Here is a 13,757-nt window from a genome sequence, read left to right on the forward strand (position 1 = left end):
TGATTGGTTAACCTTGGAACTTGCATGTAAACAGCTTTTTCATTAAAGCCACAAAGCCACATCCTTTTTTGGCGGCATAGTGCATTTTCTTTACCTCAGTCACCTCTGGATCTTGTCTTAACCTGCTTCTTTGGGCTTCTGTGGGCATTAGTTATGGGCATAGGGAATGGGAGAAACTTCCCCTGGGGAAGGGGCTTTAGGGAGGAGTTAGGTTCCCAGTGTCTCATCTCTGTCCTGCCCTAAGTTGGGGATACTCTAAAGGCACAAGTGAACCCCAAGCCTCAGTACGACTGACTGTCAGCTGTGTCTCACCAGCTACCTACCACTTTGTTCCACTAAAGTGCAAAGAAAGAAATGTAACACCAGTATTCTGGTTACGGGCCATAGCAGGGAGGATGCCACAAGCCATAGTGCAGTCGTTTCAGGTGCAGTGGTGTTGACAGAGGGTGGGCCAGAGGCTGCTGGACAGAGCGGCCCACCTTGAAGACCTCCCATCTGTGAACATCTGTGTCCTTGAGCGGGCTCCCCCACTCCCCGCAGTTCACTTCGCAGGCTCTCTCCTTTTTCCCCAGAACTATCCCACGATATCCCTAGCTATCTGGATAGTTCTGGCACTTCAGAGTTAGAAGGAGAGAGAAATGTTTGTCTAACGTTCTTAAATGTTAAAGCCAAACAAAGCACCAAAAAGGAAAACAAAAAAAAGACTTATAAAAATATAATGGGGTCTTCCCCCCCAAGCTTCCCACATTCTTTGTGGTATATGAAATGTCAGAATATAATGAACAGACTTTATAAACATTACTCTCTTTCCACCCGTATACACACATCTAAGTGGCAGCAGCCTCACTGCTACCCTTTCACCTCGCAAAACTTCACTCTGTAGAACCACGGTATAATGCATCTGTTTCATCCTATGGACCCCACCTTCCCAAACATACACCCACTTGCAATTCCAGAGACTCTCCCCAAAAATAGACATCTGAAAAAAGTGCATCTGTTTATACTCAGTCTATCTGCATATTATTTCTTGAGATTATTACCTTTTTTTTTTTTAACCATAAAAAAGATTGCATATTAGCAATATGATGAGAAAAACCACAGCGGCCATTTCTGGGTGGTGGTGGAGGGTAAGTGGGGTGGGTGGTGAAGCACAGAAGCGCGAGGGCTCAGAGAGGGGCAGCTCAGAGAGAGGTCCTCAGCCTGGAGACGTGAGGATGGATTCTCAATCTTCGGGCCTCGGAAATGTTCCATCTCTTTAGTCACACCCTTCTCTTCTCTCCACTTTTCCCCATTTCCACTACCCATGCCTGGGCCGCACGACCCTCTTGAAGCAGAGGCCGAATGGCTTTTTGGCATGAGTCCGCCTGGGCGTCTGGAGGGGTGTGATGTGGGACACACACCAGAGCAAGCTTATTTGTGACTGTTTCCACTCTGGGAACAATTGTCCATCACGTCTGTGACTTTAAAAATTTAAGCAGTTACTAGGCTGATAGGTTAAGAAATCTTTTGTTCTTGTGGTTTTGGATTAATATTAAGCATGAATATATATCCTATATTATATTGCTTCCCTTCTGCTCTGGGGCAGACTGCACGCTCCTTCCAAACAGGAAAACTGCACAGCCCACGGACTCAAATTTTTGAAAGCTGTTTTCTCCCACTCCCCCCGACCCACCCCAAACCCTCCCCTTCCTCCCTGGCCCCTCAGTTCCTGTATTAGAAAAGCCCCTCCCTCCCCGCTCCCACCAGCCACCCGAGGTTAAATAGATAGTGCCACATTCTAAGAGTCATGCATCGCCGCATTTGGAATTGCAGAGAAGGAGACGGTTGTGTGTGCGCCCCCTCCCTCCCGTCCCCTCCTTTTTGGCCCTCAGATTCCTGTGCTCTTCCCACTCTGCCCTCTCCCAGCCTCCCCCCATCCCAGACCCGTCACTGGTTGTGGACATCCTCCCTGCGGACGATCTTGTAGATGATCCAGTAGAACATGTTGAAGATGAGGAAGGCCATGGGGAAGCCTATGCGGGAGATTTTGTCAATCTTCTTGGCCCTCTGGATGAAGAGTTTTCGCATCTCCTCCGGGGACTTAGATGGCGCAGGAGGTGGGTTGGTGGTGGTGTTGTTGTTGGCGCCCTTGACCGAGATGCCGTCCTTGGCCTGAAGGCAGGCCGGGCCCATCCCATAGGCAGAGAAGTTGAAGCGGCCCTCTCCGGCCTCATCCTCCTGAAACAGATTCAACATGGGGCTCTACTTAAAATAAGACAGGGGCTGGGCACCCTCCCTGCAAGGCACTCCCCTGGGGGGCCAGGCCATGCGCATCTGGCTCTCCCTGCCTCCATTCCAGGCTCCTGAAGGCTCTTTGGCTGGCTGGGGAGTTGTGCCTTATAGAGGGGCGCCACTCACATACCAAAACAGATGCAAACCAGGGGATAGGAGTGCAGCGTGGAGTCTGGAGACCTGTGTTCAGGTCTCTGCTCCATCATTTGCTGGCTGTGTGACCTTACGCAAGTCACTTCTTGGAAGACTTCCTTCCATGACTCTCAAAGAGTTTTTTAATTTCATTTTTTCCTTTAAGTGGGGATAAGATTCACTCCACTACTTCAAGGTGTTTTTCGACCATCAGAGGTTATAGATGAGCGGATACTCTGAACGCTGTTTTGTTAGAAATCCAGGGGACAGTTTGGAGAGATCCCCTGCTTTGCCTCTGTTGCCTCCTTGCCCTCTCCCACCCACTCCATTACCCAGTTAATGTCTTCTGTGCGTAGGTTGGGGGAGGGAGTGAACGGCCCAGGAGGGAGCAAGGGCTGTGGGTCTCACCTCCACTCACAAGCCAGGGCACCACAGCTGCTGCTTACCTCCATGTTCCTGTATCCCTGGCAGGTGTGACCTCAGACATACCTCTGGATTTTTATCACGTTATCATTCAAGCCCTTCATCATTTGGCTCCAACTTACCTTTGCAGAGTTCTCCCCTCCCCCACCCTATGCTCTGCACCCCTGCCTGTTGTGTTGCATGTTCCCCCCTCCCTGCCTCATGCTCACTACCCAAATGTCTGCTCCCCTGAGCTTCCTCGCTTTTTCTGTTCCTCATCTGGATCGTGGAGACACTCTTGTCTGCTCTCATCATGTCCGGCTCTGTGGTCCTTCCTTGTGAGCTCTGAGGCACGCTGAGAGTCTCAGCTGGGCTGCTGATTCAGTGTGTGGCTCTGGGGGGTTTATGGGCTCACTCTGCCATCCTAGAGAGCGAGAGCTCTTCGGGTAGCCTCCCTGTCTTCTGCTTGTTCCTGTGAGGGGCAGGGCCAGCAGAGAGCAGGAAATGGAGCCCAGGGGCCCCAGTGCCTGTCCAGCTCTGCGCCTGCCACTCCATCCTGGGTCCCCATCTGGGCTTGTTGTGATGACGTCCAGCCTAGTTTCCCTCCTGCCTCCCATCTCCCCCCCCCCGCCCCCTCCAACCCATCTGGGTTCTTATGACATAAATCTTATTGGTCGTCTTTTGCTTAGAACTTTTTAATAGGCTGCCACTGACTTGAGGATAATTAAAACTTTTACATGGTGACAAGGCCTTAGATGACTTGGGCAGTCCTGTCTGCGTATCTCCGTCTGGCATTCTGTGCTCCAGCCACTCTGTGATATTTCCATCTCTTGGAAAGTGCTGCACTCCTCTTTCACTCTGGCCTCTGGGAAGGTGGGTCTCTCTGCTGGAGCGCTCTCCCAGCCCCACCCCTGCTTCCATCTCCTTCTCTTTCCCTGAACTAATTCCTACTCAGAGGCCTTCCCTGAGCCCAAGGATAGGCTAGGTGTCCCTGCTTTGTGCTCCATAAACTCCCTCTACACCCCTCCCTCTTTTTCCTTTTTTGTATTTTAAAGCCCTTATCACATTGTTTTCCTTGATTAATGTCTGTCTCTTCCATTAGACTGTAAACTCCATGAAGTCAGAGGCAAAGTCTGTCACGAATATATTTCCTGGGCAGAAGTTCAAAACTCTGCCAATGTTTGTTGACTAAACGTTTACTTGTATATCCTCTCCAATCCCAGCTTCCCCACCTCCCAACCTTTTTTTAAAATTTAAATGCGGTTGTATTCCTAGCGCCAGGAGGATTTTTTTTTTTTAATTGGAGCATAGTTGCTTTACAATGTTGTGTTAATGTCTGCTGTACAGCAAAGTGAAGCAGCTACACATATGCATATATCCCCTCTTTTTTGGATTTCCTTCCCATTCAGGTCACCACAGAGCATAGAGTAGAGTTCCCTGTACTGTACAGTGGGTTCTCATTAGCTATCTATTTTATGCACAGTAGTGTGTATATGTCAATCCCAATCTCCCAGTTCATCCCACTCCCAACCTTCCCCCCTTGGTATCCATACGTTTGCTAGCACCAGGAGGATTTGACACATATGATGAATGCTCAAGAAATCTTGTGCAAATGACTGAATCTGGTCCAACACCCGTGTTGCACAAGTGAGGGAAAGAAGATGGGCTCCAGTGCCTGGCAGATCGGTGCTCAACCAATACTTGTCTATAGGGAGGACAACTAGAGGGTTTGTGCCAGAGCCGAGGAGAGGAGTTGGGGGAGGCTGGCCAAGTCACTGGACCCTGTGCCTGGAAGTGGGCTGGCGCCGACTCTGTTGCTTATCAGTATAAATAGCTCCCCCCCACCCCCGCTGTGGTGGAGTGGGTGGGAGTGGGTGCTTGAAAATGTTTTCTCGCTGGGCTCCAGGTATGCAGGGGGTGGCCCAAGTTAACTCTTTGTATAGCTTTGGAAAGTTATTCTTTGTCTTCTTCATCTATTAAGCATGAGAGGGGATGGGATGGGGGTGTGGAGGCCTCATCTGGTGAGAAGATGATCAATTTCACATTGTATCCAGGAGAAAGGAAATTCCCTAGAAATGACTGGACCAAAGCTTGCTATTCCTGTTTGAGCCAGCAGATGGCAGGAAATGAATGCCCAACTGCACCTGGGGCTGCGTGGGGCTGGAGCAGGGGAAATCTGATAGTTACTCTAGAGCCCAGGGAAGTTGGTAGTGTGCCTGCCCAGTCAGGCTCACAGAGGTTTCCTAATAATCTGAGTAATGAGGCTGGCCAGGAAATTCGAGGACCAGATGCTTTCTGCCCAGCAAATGAGGTAACATGGGAAGATAGAGGGAGATGAGGAGCCTGGCCAAGATCACAGGCTCCGAGAAACTCGGGCATATAAGCGAGTTCCTCTTCACTCCCATCTGGGGCTTAAAACCCCCCTAGGGCTCTGCGGTCCCAGCTTGTACACTGCCAGTGTACAGGCCGCATCCAGAGGGCCTTACTCCAAGGAACCTCTTCTTTATGGTGAGCCTGATTCTGTGTCCTTGTAGTTTCTGACATTTGTGCCAAGTTGGGAGCCCATGGGCACAAGGAAGGTCACGCTAATTCAGATGCACACCAGGGGCCAGGCAGGAGGAGTGCGTGATGAAGTGAGCCTGGGGCTGTGGAATGCATTCCCTACCTACAGGCATTTGCAGTGCGCCTGTACCACGTGGGATGTGAATCCAGCGGGACCAGAGGCTGCAATGTTTTGAGTGAAACTAGAAGTGTGACTTTTGAATGCAGGCACTTTCTTCCAGATTTTTAAGACACTGCTTAAAAACGGAAAGATATTTGCGTGGCAAATTTGACCTTCTAGCTACTCGTTTTTGACCTCTGCCTTGGGATGAATCTTAGTTTCTATTTAAGGTCTAATAAATGCAGGACTATTTTTATCTGCTTCGGGATGGAAACACTGATGAACAGATAAGAAGCAGCTGGTGGTATATGGTCAGTGTTTTGAGAATAGCCATGGGTCTTGGAAGGCCGCCTTGCCTTTGCCATCAGTGGCTCCATGAGCCAGGTAACTTGCCCCTCCTCTTTGTTGTCACCTCACAGGAGGAGTGGACCAGATGCTCTCTTGAGAGCGCTTCCAGCACCAGCGTGCTTTGAGAGAATGAGGAAGGAACCGAGCAGAGGAATCTGATCAAATCTGCATAGTGGCCTTATGCACACTTTACTTGGCCAGAGGTAAAACAAAGCTTCTGTTTTCCTCTAGTGTATAAAACTGGTAGGCGTTTGGCAAGGGTGAAGGCAGCCTTTGGAAGTACTGTAGGCCCTGCATATTACATATCTGCAAGGAGCTTCATTCACATTTTCGTCTCTGTAAACGCTGCCCCCTGGAGTTGTGCAGGGCACAGTCTGGTGGACTGGTGCCAGTCAAATATTTTGGACATAGTTTTCCCAAATAACTGTCTCTGCAACACATTTTTGAACTTCTTTTAGCAGAGGGAAATGCAGAAAACGCTAGCCTATGGGGGAGAAAGGGAAAACAAAAAGTAAATCCCAGAGATAGTTGTGTTTGGTCAGTTCCTTGTTTAGACTATGTTAAGAGTCAGAGGCTAGGTATCTGGTGGACAGTAATGGAAGGACTAAAACTAGGGTCTTTCAAGAAGTCCTGTCTGGCTCGCTGCACCCAAGATGGTTTCCTCTTCCAGCGCAGGTTATATCCTAACTCCCACGGGCATCTTCTGTCTCGGAACGTCTGCCTGCCGCCTGCGGTTAACTGCTAGAAGTTAATTGAATCAGATTGCTGATGTTTAAGAAACATACTGAGGGAAATCTGTGCCTATGGAATCATTTTAATCCCTGGCACTTGTGTGGCAGGAACAAAACTTAAAGCTACTTTGGCATCTGATTTCATCTTCACCACAGTCCCCCATTATACCCACTTAGTCCATTTTACAGATGGAGAAGCTGGGCCCCAAAAGAGGCTAGCTGAATATCACATACCAAAGAGGCAGAGTCCTTTGTCACAGCACCTTGTAACTCGGTAGACAGCTATTTTCTGTAGGTCAACCTAAAGCAGCTAGGCCTTGGTGTGTGGCAGGTATGTGGTGTGTGGCCTGTATGAGCCCAGAGTGTATGAGCCCCTGGTTGTCCTTATCCATTGCTGGAAACACTTCTAAGTAACCTCTCTGACTGGCAGGTCTCCTCTTTTTTCATTAGGTTTTTTTTATCCCTTTGTCCATTTGTTCAACAAATGCCTATTGCGTGTTCACTATCTATCAGGCCTTGTGTTACGCACCAGGGATGTAGCACTGAGCAAGAGGAGACAGGGTCTCTGCCCTGAGGGAGCTTATCATTCAGTGGACGATGCGCAGTAAACAATCACATGATTGAATGAATAATTATAACTCAAGATAAATGTTCGGAAGGAAAGAAACCGAGTTCAACTAGAGTATGGTTTTCGCTGGCATAAACAGTGTCTTTGTGCAAATTAGAAGAAAGGCATCTGCCTCTTGGGGTGTATGAATCGAGATCCCTTCCTCTGGCTGATAGAGTCCACGCCAGGGCAGGATTTAGAGAAGAGCACCTCCTTGGCTGGGGGTCCTTGTAGGATACAACCTGCATGACCATACTTAACAGGCTGGCATACGCACCTCGGTACAGGACCTAACCTTGACTTAGGATATCAAGGAAAGGTGCCTCAGCCGAGGACTGGAAAATGAGTGGGTTCATACCAGGCAAAGTGCACCGGAAGAGCAACCCAGGAGGAGAGAACCAGACGCCTAACGTCCTGTGCGTATGCTTGAGGAACTATGAAAAAAGCCAGTGTAGATGGTGCTCAGAGAGCAAAGGAGGAAGTGATGTGAAGATGAGGCTGGAGAGAAAAGCAGCTTCTCTGATCCGCAGGAGAAAGGTGTCCTGGGGAAGTAGTTATGGACCAGGAAGGATGTGGAGCCAGTTTTCTCCCACAGGCTGTATGCTCTCCAATGGCGCTTGTTGGTTGGGACACACACAACCTCTGAATTAACAGAGGTTGGTGACTTTTCAGAGGTGGTGTGCCAAGTATTTCTTTATTCAATTCCTCATAAGGTGAGAGGATCCACTCTGAGGGAGAATCTTGCTGGATGCCCTTTTCTTAGAAGTAGGAAACAAAGGTCTGGAAACTGGACATTCTACTCTAAGATCTCCCCTTTTGTGGTGCAGATCCCTTCTGGAATCAGGCCCATTGAAATAATTGAAATATTTTCCACCCTGTAGAAAACACCAACAGACACCCCCTCTGCCTGCCATGCTTTGGGTTTATAGCTAGTTTCTATCTTGACACCGTCAGTGTTTGCTCCCTCAGTTCTGTCTTCAGGTGTAACCTGATGGTTAGTGTTACTCTCTGCCTATAGACCCAATCAGGGCATTGTTTATGGGAGGGGAAGCTAGGACTTCCAGAACTTTGACCCCTATTTTGTGCGGGCTTTACCCACTGAGAAGGATGGTCCAGTGAAACAAGTATCACAAGACAGGGTTGCCTGGCACTCTTCCGTTTGCCGCCAGCAGCGAGCCAAAGGCCTACCTTGTGATGTCTTCGCTTCCTCCTGAATCGGAGCAGCTCTTTGTGCTGCCGAGACACAAAGTTGACAGCGGCGTACTCGAGCAGGGCTGAGAACACGAAGAGCAGGCACACGGCCATCCAAATGTCAATGGCTTTCACATAGGACACCTGGGGCGGAGGTGGGGGGAAGAGCACAGGGAAGTGAGGAGAGAGCAGAGTGAAGTCTTGAGTACCGAGAAATGTTTTCTGCTCATTAGGACCCCCTCCCTTGTCACTCACTCACTGCTGTCCTCTCTCAGCTGGGATATTAGGGTGGAGGGTGCAGAGGGAAACAAGAGAAATGCATCAAGAAGACTGGACAGAATGTTGGGGAAAAAAGAACATGGTGCCTAGAAGAGCACTAAAGAGAGGGGGACAGTGTGTCTAGCATTATTGTTCGGTGGAACAGAATGTGGTATTTAGACTAAAGCTCTAAATAGGAAGAGAATTTGTACCTAGGGTTAAAAGTAAGTGGAGGATGTCAGTGCAAATGGCAGAGTAAGATCTTCAAAAACTCTCTCTCCCCATAAAAGCAACTATCAAAAACAGTCAGAACCAACTTTTTTTCAGAACTCTGTTAATTAATCAAAGTCTAACAGCAATCCTGTAAACATTTATTTAAGAAAATCAACTGGATCTCAGTAAGAACATCAAGCTTCATGGCATTAAAGAACCCCCAGCTTTATTGAGATATAATTCACATATCATACACATTTAAAGTGTACAATTCAAAGGTTTTATACATTCACAGATATGTGCAATCATCATCACAGTCAATTTTAGAACATCTTCATCACCTCAAAAAGAAACCTGCTATCTTTTAGCTATCATTTCCTTATTCCCCCAGTTGTCTTCCTCCAGTCCTGGACATTTCATATGAATGGAATCATACAATTTGTGGCCTTTTATGACTGGGTTCTTTCACTTAGCATACTGTTTTCAAGATTCATTCATATGGTAGCATGTGTCAGTATTTTATTCTTTTTTTATGGCCAAATAATATTCCATTGTATGGATATAACACATATTGTTGATCCATTTATCAGTTGATGGACAGTTTGGGCTGTTTCTACCTTTTGGTGATTATGAGTAAAGCTGCTATGAACATTGGTGTGTAAGCTTTTGTGCGGATGTATGTTTTTATTTCCCTTGGGGCTTCGTGGTGTTTTAAGTTGCCCTATTCCCATCCTCTCATCCCCAGCTCTGTGCTAGCTTTGAAATCCAACAGCCTGCAAGCATGGTGAACACGAGTATCCTGACAGCCGCTGCATGGGGCAGAACAGAGTAGGAGCTTCTTTAAAGCTGCATTCTCAGGGAATTGTTATTTGACCAGTTTTGTGGTTCTCGGAGAGACCCCACTCACAAGGCTGTCTTTATTTGACCTGACTTGGAGCTGGTCCAGTGTGAACAGCCTTTTCCTTGAGGGCATTTGTTGAAAACAGTCATCGGCAAGTGTTGAACATTACATCAGCCCCAGGCAGTTGGTAACAGCTGAGGCAAACAATAGGTTGAGCAAAAAGTATAAAAGGAAACATCTGGGGAATGAGCTGTCCATAGAGGGCTTTAGGAAGCTATGATATATTCCTGGGAATCTATGCACATTCCTAGGCCTATGTGTATGCTCAGGGAAGACCTGAGAAGGCTCTTAGCACTCAACTCTAAATAAACAGGAAGTAAAGGCTAAGTTAAAGTTGTAAACTGCTTGGCTGAGTGTTGAAAGTACACACAGAGCCCCTAGGCAAAGGCTGGGAGATGTATAGGGTTCAGGCATTTAAGGAAATCTCTTAAATTCTTAGCTAACCACTAAGCTAACTGTAGAGACTTCAGTGGCCCCACACAGCAAAGAATACAGACATTACAGAATTAGTTCTGTAAAGTTACTAAACAAACAAACAACGACAAATCCTGAGGAGGGAGGAGAATCTGATTTCCAGAGATGCCACATTGTATAATGTAAAATGTGTAATTTTCAACAACAAATCTAAGACATACAAAGAAACAAGAAAATATGGCGAATGCAATGGACTGAATGTTTGTGTCCTCCCAAAATTCATATGTTGAAATCCGACTCCCAATGCAATGGTATTTGGCGATGAAGCCATTGGGAAGTAATTAGGTCATGAGAATGGAGCCCTCATGCATGGGATTAGTGCCTTTATAAAAAGAGTCCAGAGAGCTAGCATACTCTCTTTCTGCCATGTGAGGATACAACAGCAAGTCAGCAGTTTGCAACTGGAAGAGGATCCTCACCAGAACCAGACTATGTTTGACACTCTGATCTCAGACTTCAAGCCTCCAGAACTGTGAGAAATAAATTTATGTCATTTATGAGCCACCCAGTCTATGGTACTTTGTTATAGAAGCCTGGATTGACTAAGTCAGGCCCATACATAGGAAAAAAAGCAGTCAAAAGAAGCTGTGCCTGGGCTTCCCTGGAGGCACAGTGGTTGAGAATCTGCCTGCCGATGTAGGGGACACGGGTTCGAGCCCCGGTCTGGGAGGATCCCACATGCCGTGGAGCGGCTGGGCCCGTGAGCCACACTACTGAGCCTGCACATCTGGAGCCTGTGCTCTGCAACAAGAGAGGCCGCGATAGCGAGAGGCCCGCGCACCATGATGAAGAGTGGCCCTCTCTTGCCGCAACTAGATAAAGCCCTTGGACAGAAACGAAGACCCAACACAGCCAAAAGTAAAAAAAAAAAAAAAAAAAAAAAAGCTGTGCCTGAGGAAACCCAGATGTTGGACTTAACAGACAAAGACTTTAAATCAGTTACATTTTTACTATGTTCAAACAACTGAAAGAAACCTTGTCTACACAACTAAAGTATGAGAGGGAATTCCCTGGCCATCCAATGGTTAAGACTCTGCGTTTCCACTGCAGGGGCCACGGGTTCAATCCCTGGTCAGGGAACTAAGATCCCACAAGCTGGGCAGCCTGGCCAAAAAAAAAGTGTGATAACAAAGTGTCACCAAGTAGAGCATGAAATAGAAGTTACAAAAAAGAACCAAATAGAAATTCTGGAGTTAAAAAGTAAAATAACTGAACTGAAAATTTTACTAGAGAGGATAACAGCATATCTGAGTAGACAGAAGAAAGAATTAGTGAATCGGAAGAAGAATCAATGAACTTGAGGTTATCCTGTTTGAGGAACAGAATGAAGAAAAATTAACAGAGCCTCAGAGACATGCGGGGAACCATCAGGTGCACTAACGTATGTTTGATGGGTATTTCAGAAGAAGAGGAGAGAGAGAGGCAGAATATTTGAAGAAATAATGGCAAATATTTCCCCAAATTTGATGAAAAACACTAATGTACACATCTAAGAAACACAATATACTCCAAGCAAGATAAACTCAAAGAGATCCACACCTAGACATACCATAATCAAACTGTCAGAAGCCAAAGAAAAAGAATCTTGAAAGCAGAAAGAGAGAAGCAATGCATCATGTACAAGGTATCCTCAATAAGATTAACAGCTGATTTCTCTTTAGAAACCATGGGGTCTAGAAAGCAGTGGGATGAAATTAAAGATGACCTGAATAAATGGGAAGACATCCTGTGTTCATGGATTGAAAGACTTAATATTATTAAGATGGCAGTACTCCCCAAATTCCTATATAGACTCAATGCATTTTTAACTAAAATTCCTTTTTACTGTTGTTGCAGAAATTGACAAGCTGATCTTAAAATTTATATTCATGTTCATATGGAAATGCAGGTGACCCAGAATAGCCAAAACAATCTTTAAAAAGAACAAAGTTGAAGGACTCACACTCCCCAACTTCAAAACTCACTATAAAGCTATGGTAATCAAGAGAGTGATACTGACATAAAGATAAATATACTTACCAATGGAATAGAATTGAGAGTCCAGAAATAAATCCATACATCTATGGCCAATTGATTTTTGAGGAGAATATAAATTCAGTGGAGGGAAAGAATAGTCTTTTCAACAAATGGTGCTGGGATAACTGGATATCCACATGCAAAAGAATGATATCTCTCCATATACAAAAATAAACAAAAATGGATCGAAACCCTATATTTAGAGCTAAACTATAAAACTCTTAGAAAAAAGTGTATGTGTAAATCTTCATGATCTTGGATTAGGTATTAGTTTCTTAAGTACGATACCAAAAGCACAAGCAACAACAGAAAGTATAAATTAGACTTCATCAAAATTATAAACTTTTGTGCATAAAGAACTATCAATTAAGTAAAAAGACAACCCATAGAATGGGAGAAAATATATGCAAATCACATATCTTATAAGGGTTTTAAATCCACAATACACAAAGAGCTATTACAACACAACAATAAAAAGGGAAATACCCCAATTAAAAAGTGGGGCAAGAGATTTGAATAGGTTCTCCAAAGAAGATACAGAAATGGTCAATAAACACATGAAAAGATGCTCAACATTATTAGTCATTCAGAAAATGCAAATCAAAACTACAGTGAGATACCACTTCACTTCTATTAAGATATTGATAATCAAAGAGATAGAATAACAAGCGTTAACGAGAACGTGGAGAAATTGGAACTTTGGCAGGATTATAAAATGGTGTAGCCACTCTGGAAAATAGTTTGGCAGTTCCTCAAAAAGTTTAGCATATAATTACATATGACCCAACAATTCCACTCTTAGGTAGTATATACTTATAAGGGTTGAAAACATATGTCCACACAAAAACTTGTACACAGATGTTCATAGCAGCATTATTTAAAATAGGCAAAAAGTGGCATAACCCAAATGTCCATCAAGTGATGAATAGATAAACAAAATGTGAAATATCCATACAATAGAATATTATTCATCCATAAAAAGAAATGAAGTAGTGATACATTCTACAACATAAATGAACCTTGAAAATATTATGCTAAATGAAAGAAGCCAGTCATAAAAGTACACATATTGTGTGATTCCCCTTAGCTGAAATGACTAGGATAGGCAAATTCATAGAGGTAGAAAGTGGATTAGTGGTTGCCAGGGGCTGGTGGGAGCGGAGAACAAGGAGTGACTGTTGATGAATATGGGGGTTTCTTTGTGGGGTGATGAAATATTCTGGAATTAGACAGCGCTGAGGGTGTACAACTTTGTGAATATATTAAATGCCACTGAATTTTATGCTTTAAAAAAAGCGAAGGGGGAAGAATGTCAGGTTGAGTGTAATAGCAAACGAAGCCCAATATCAAGTCTAGTGTTAACAATGAGTGGAGTAGAATGTTGAGTCTTGTGAGGGGGAATGTGGCATCAACTATTAATAGAGAGTGGAGCAGCATGTTGAGCCTAACATAAGGAACAGGAAGCAGAATATTACTCCTGCTTTTGCAAATGAACAGAGCAGAAAGTGTTGTCACTTGGTGACAGTATACAGAATTTGGTTTCAATCTTTT

At 45.3% G+C, this 13,757-nt stretch overlaps 1 protein-coding gene and 1 pseudogene across 2 annotated transcripts in view; one reads left to right on the plus strand and one right to left on the minus strand.

Moving 5' to 3' along the window:
* Nucleotides 1-212: 212 nt before the first annotated feature.
* Nucleotides 213-13,757, minus strand: part of GLRA1 (glycine receptor alpha 1) — a 54,436-nt gene continuing 40,891 nt past the window's right edge. The window contains exons 9-10 of the mRNA XM_089908589.1: nucleotides 8,342-8,488; nucleotides 213-2,241 (exon numbers count right to left, since the gene is read on the minus strand). Of these exons, the coding sequence (XP_089764715.1) occupies nucleotides 1,927-2,241; nucleotides 8,342-8,488 (462 nt within the window). The 3' untranslated portion in view covers nucleotides 213-1,926. The remainder of the gene's footprint in view (nucleotides 2,242-8,341; nucleotides 8,489-13,757) is intronic.
* Nucleotides 5,935-13,757, plus strand: part of LOC149749698 (myelin expression factor 2 pseudogene) — a 178,643-nt pseudogene continuing 170,820 nt past the window's right edge. Inside the window, exon 1 of the transcript XR_016392826.1 lies at nucleotides 5,935-6,018. The product of XR_016392826.1 is annotated as a myelin expression factor 2 pseudogene (transcript). The remainder of the gene's footprint in view (nucleotides 6,019-13,757) is intronic.

The sequence above is a fragment of the Delphinapterus leucas genome, chromosome 3 (genome assembly GCF_059928025.1).
Source record: "Delphinapterus leucas isolate spDelLeu-1000000601 "Yukka" chromosome 3, BTC_Dleu_Yukka2, whole genome shotgun sequence".
NCBI classification, from domain to species: Eukaryota; Metazoa; Chordata; class Mammalia; order Artiodactyla; family Monodontidae; genus Delphinapterus; species Delphinapterus leucas.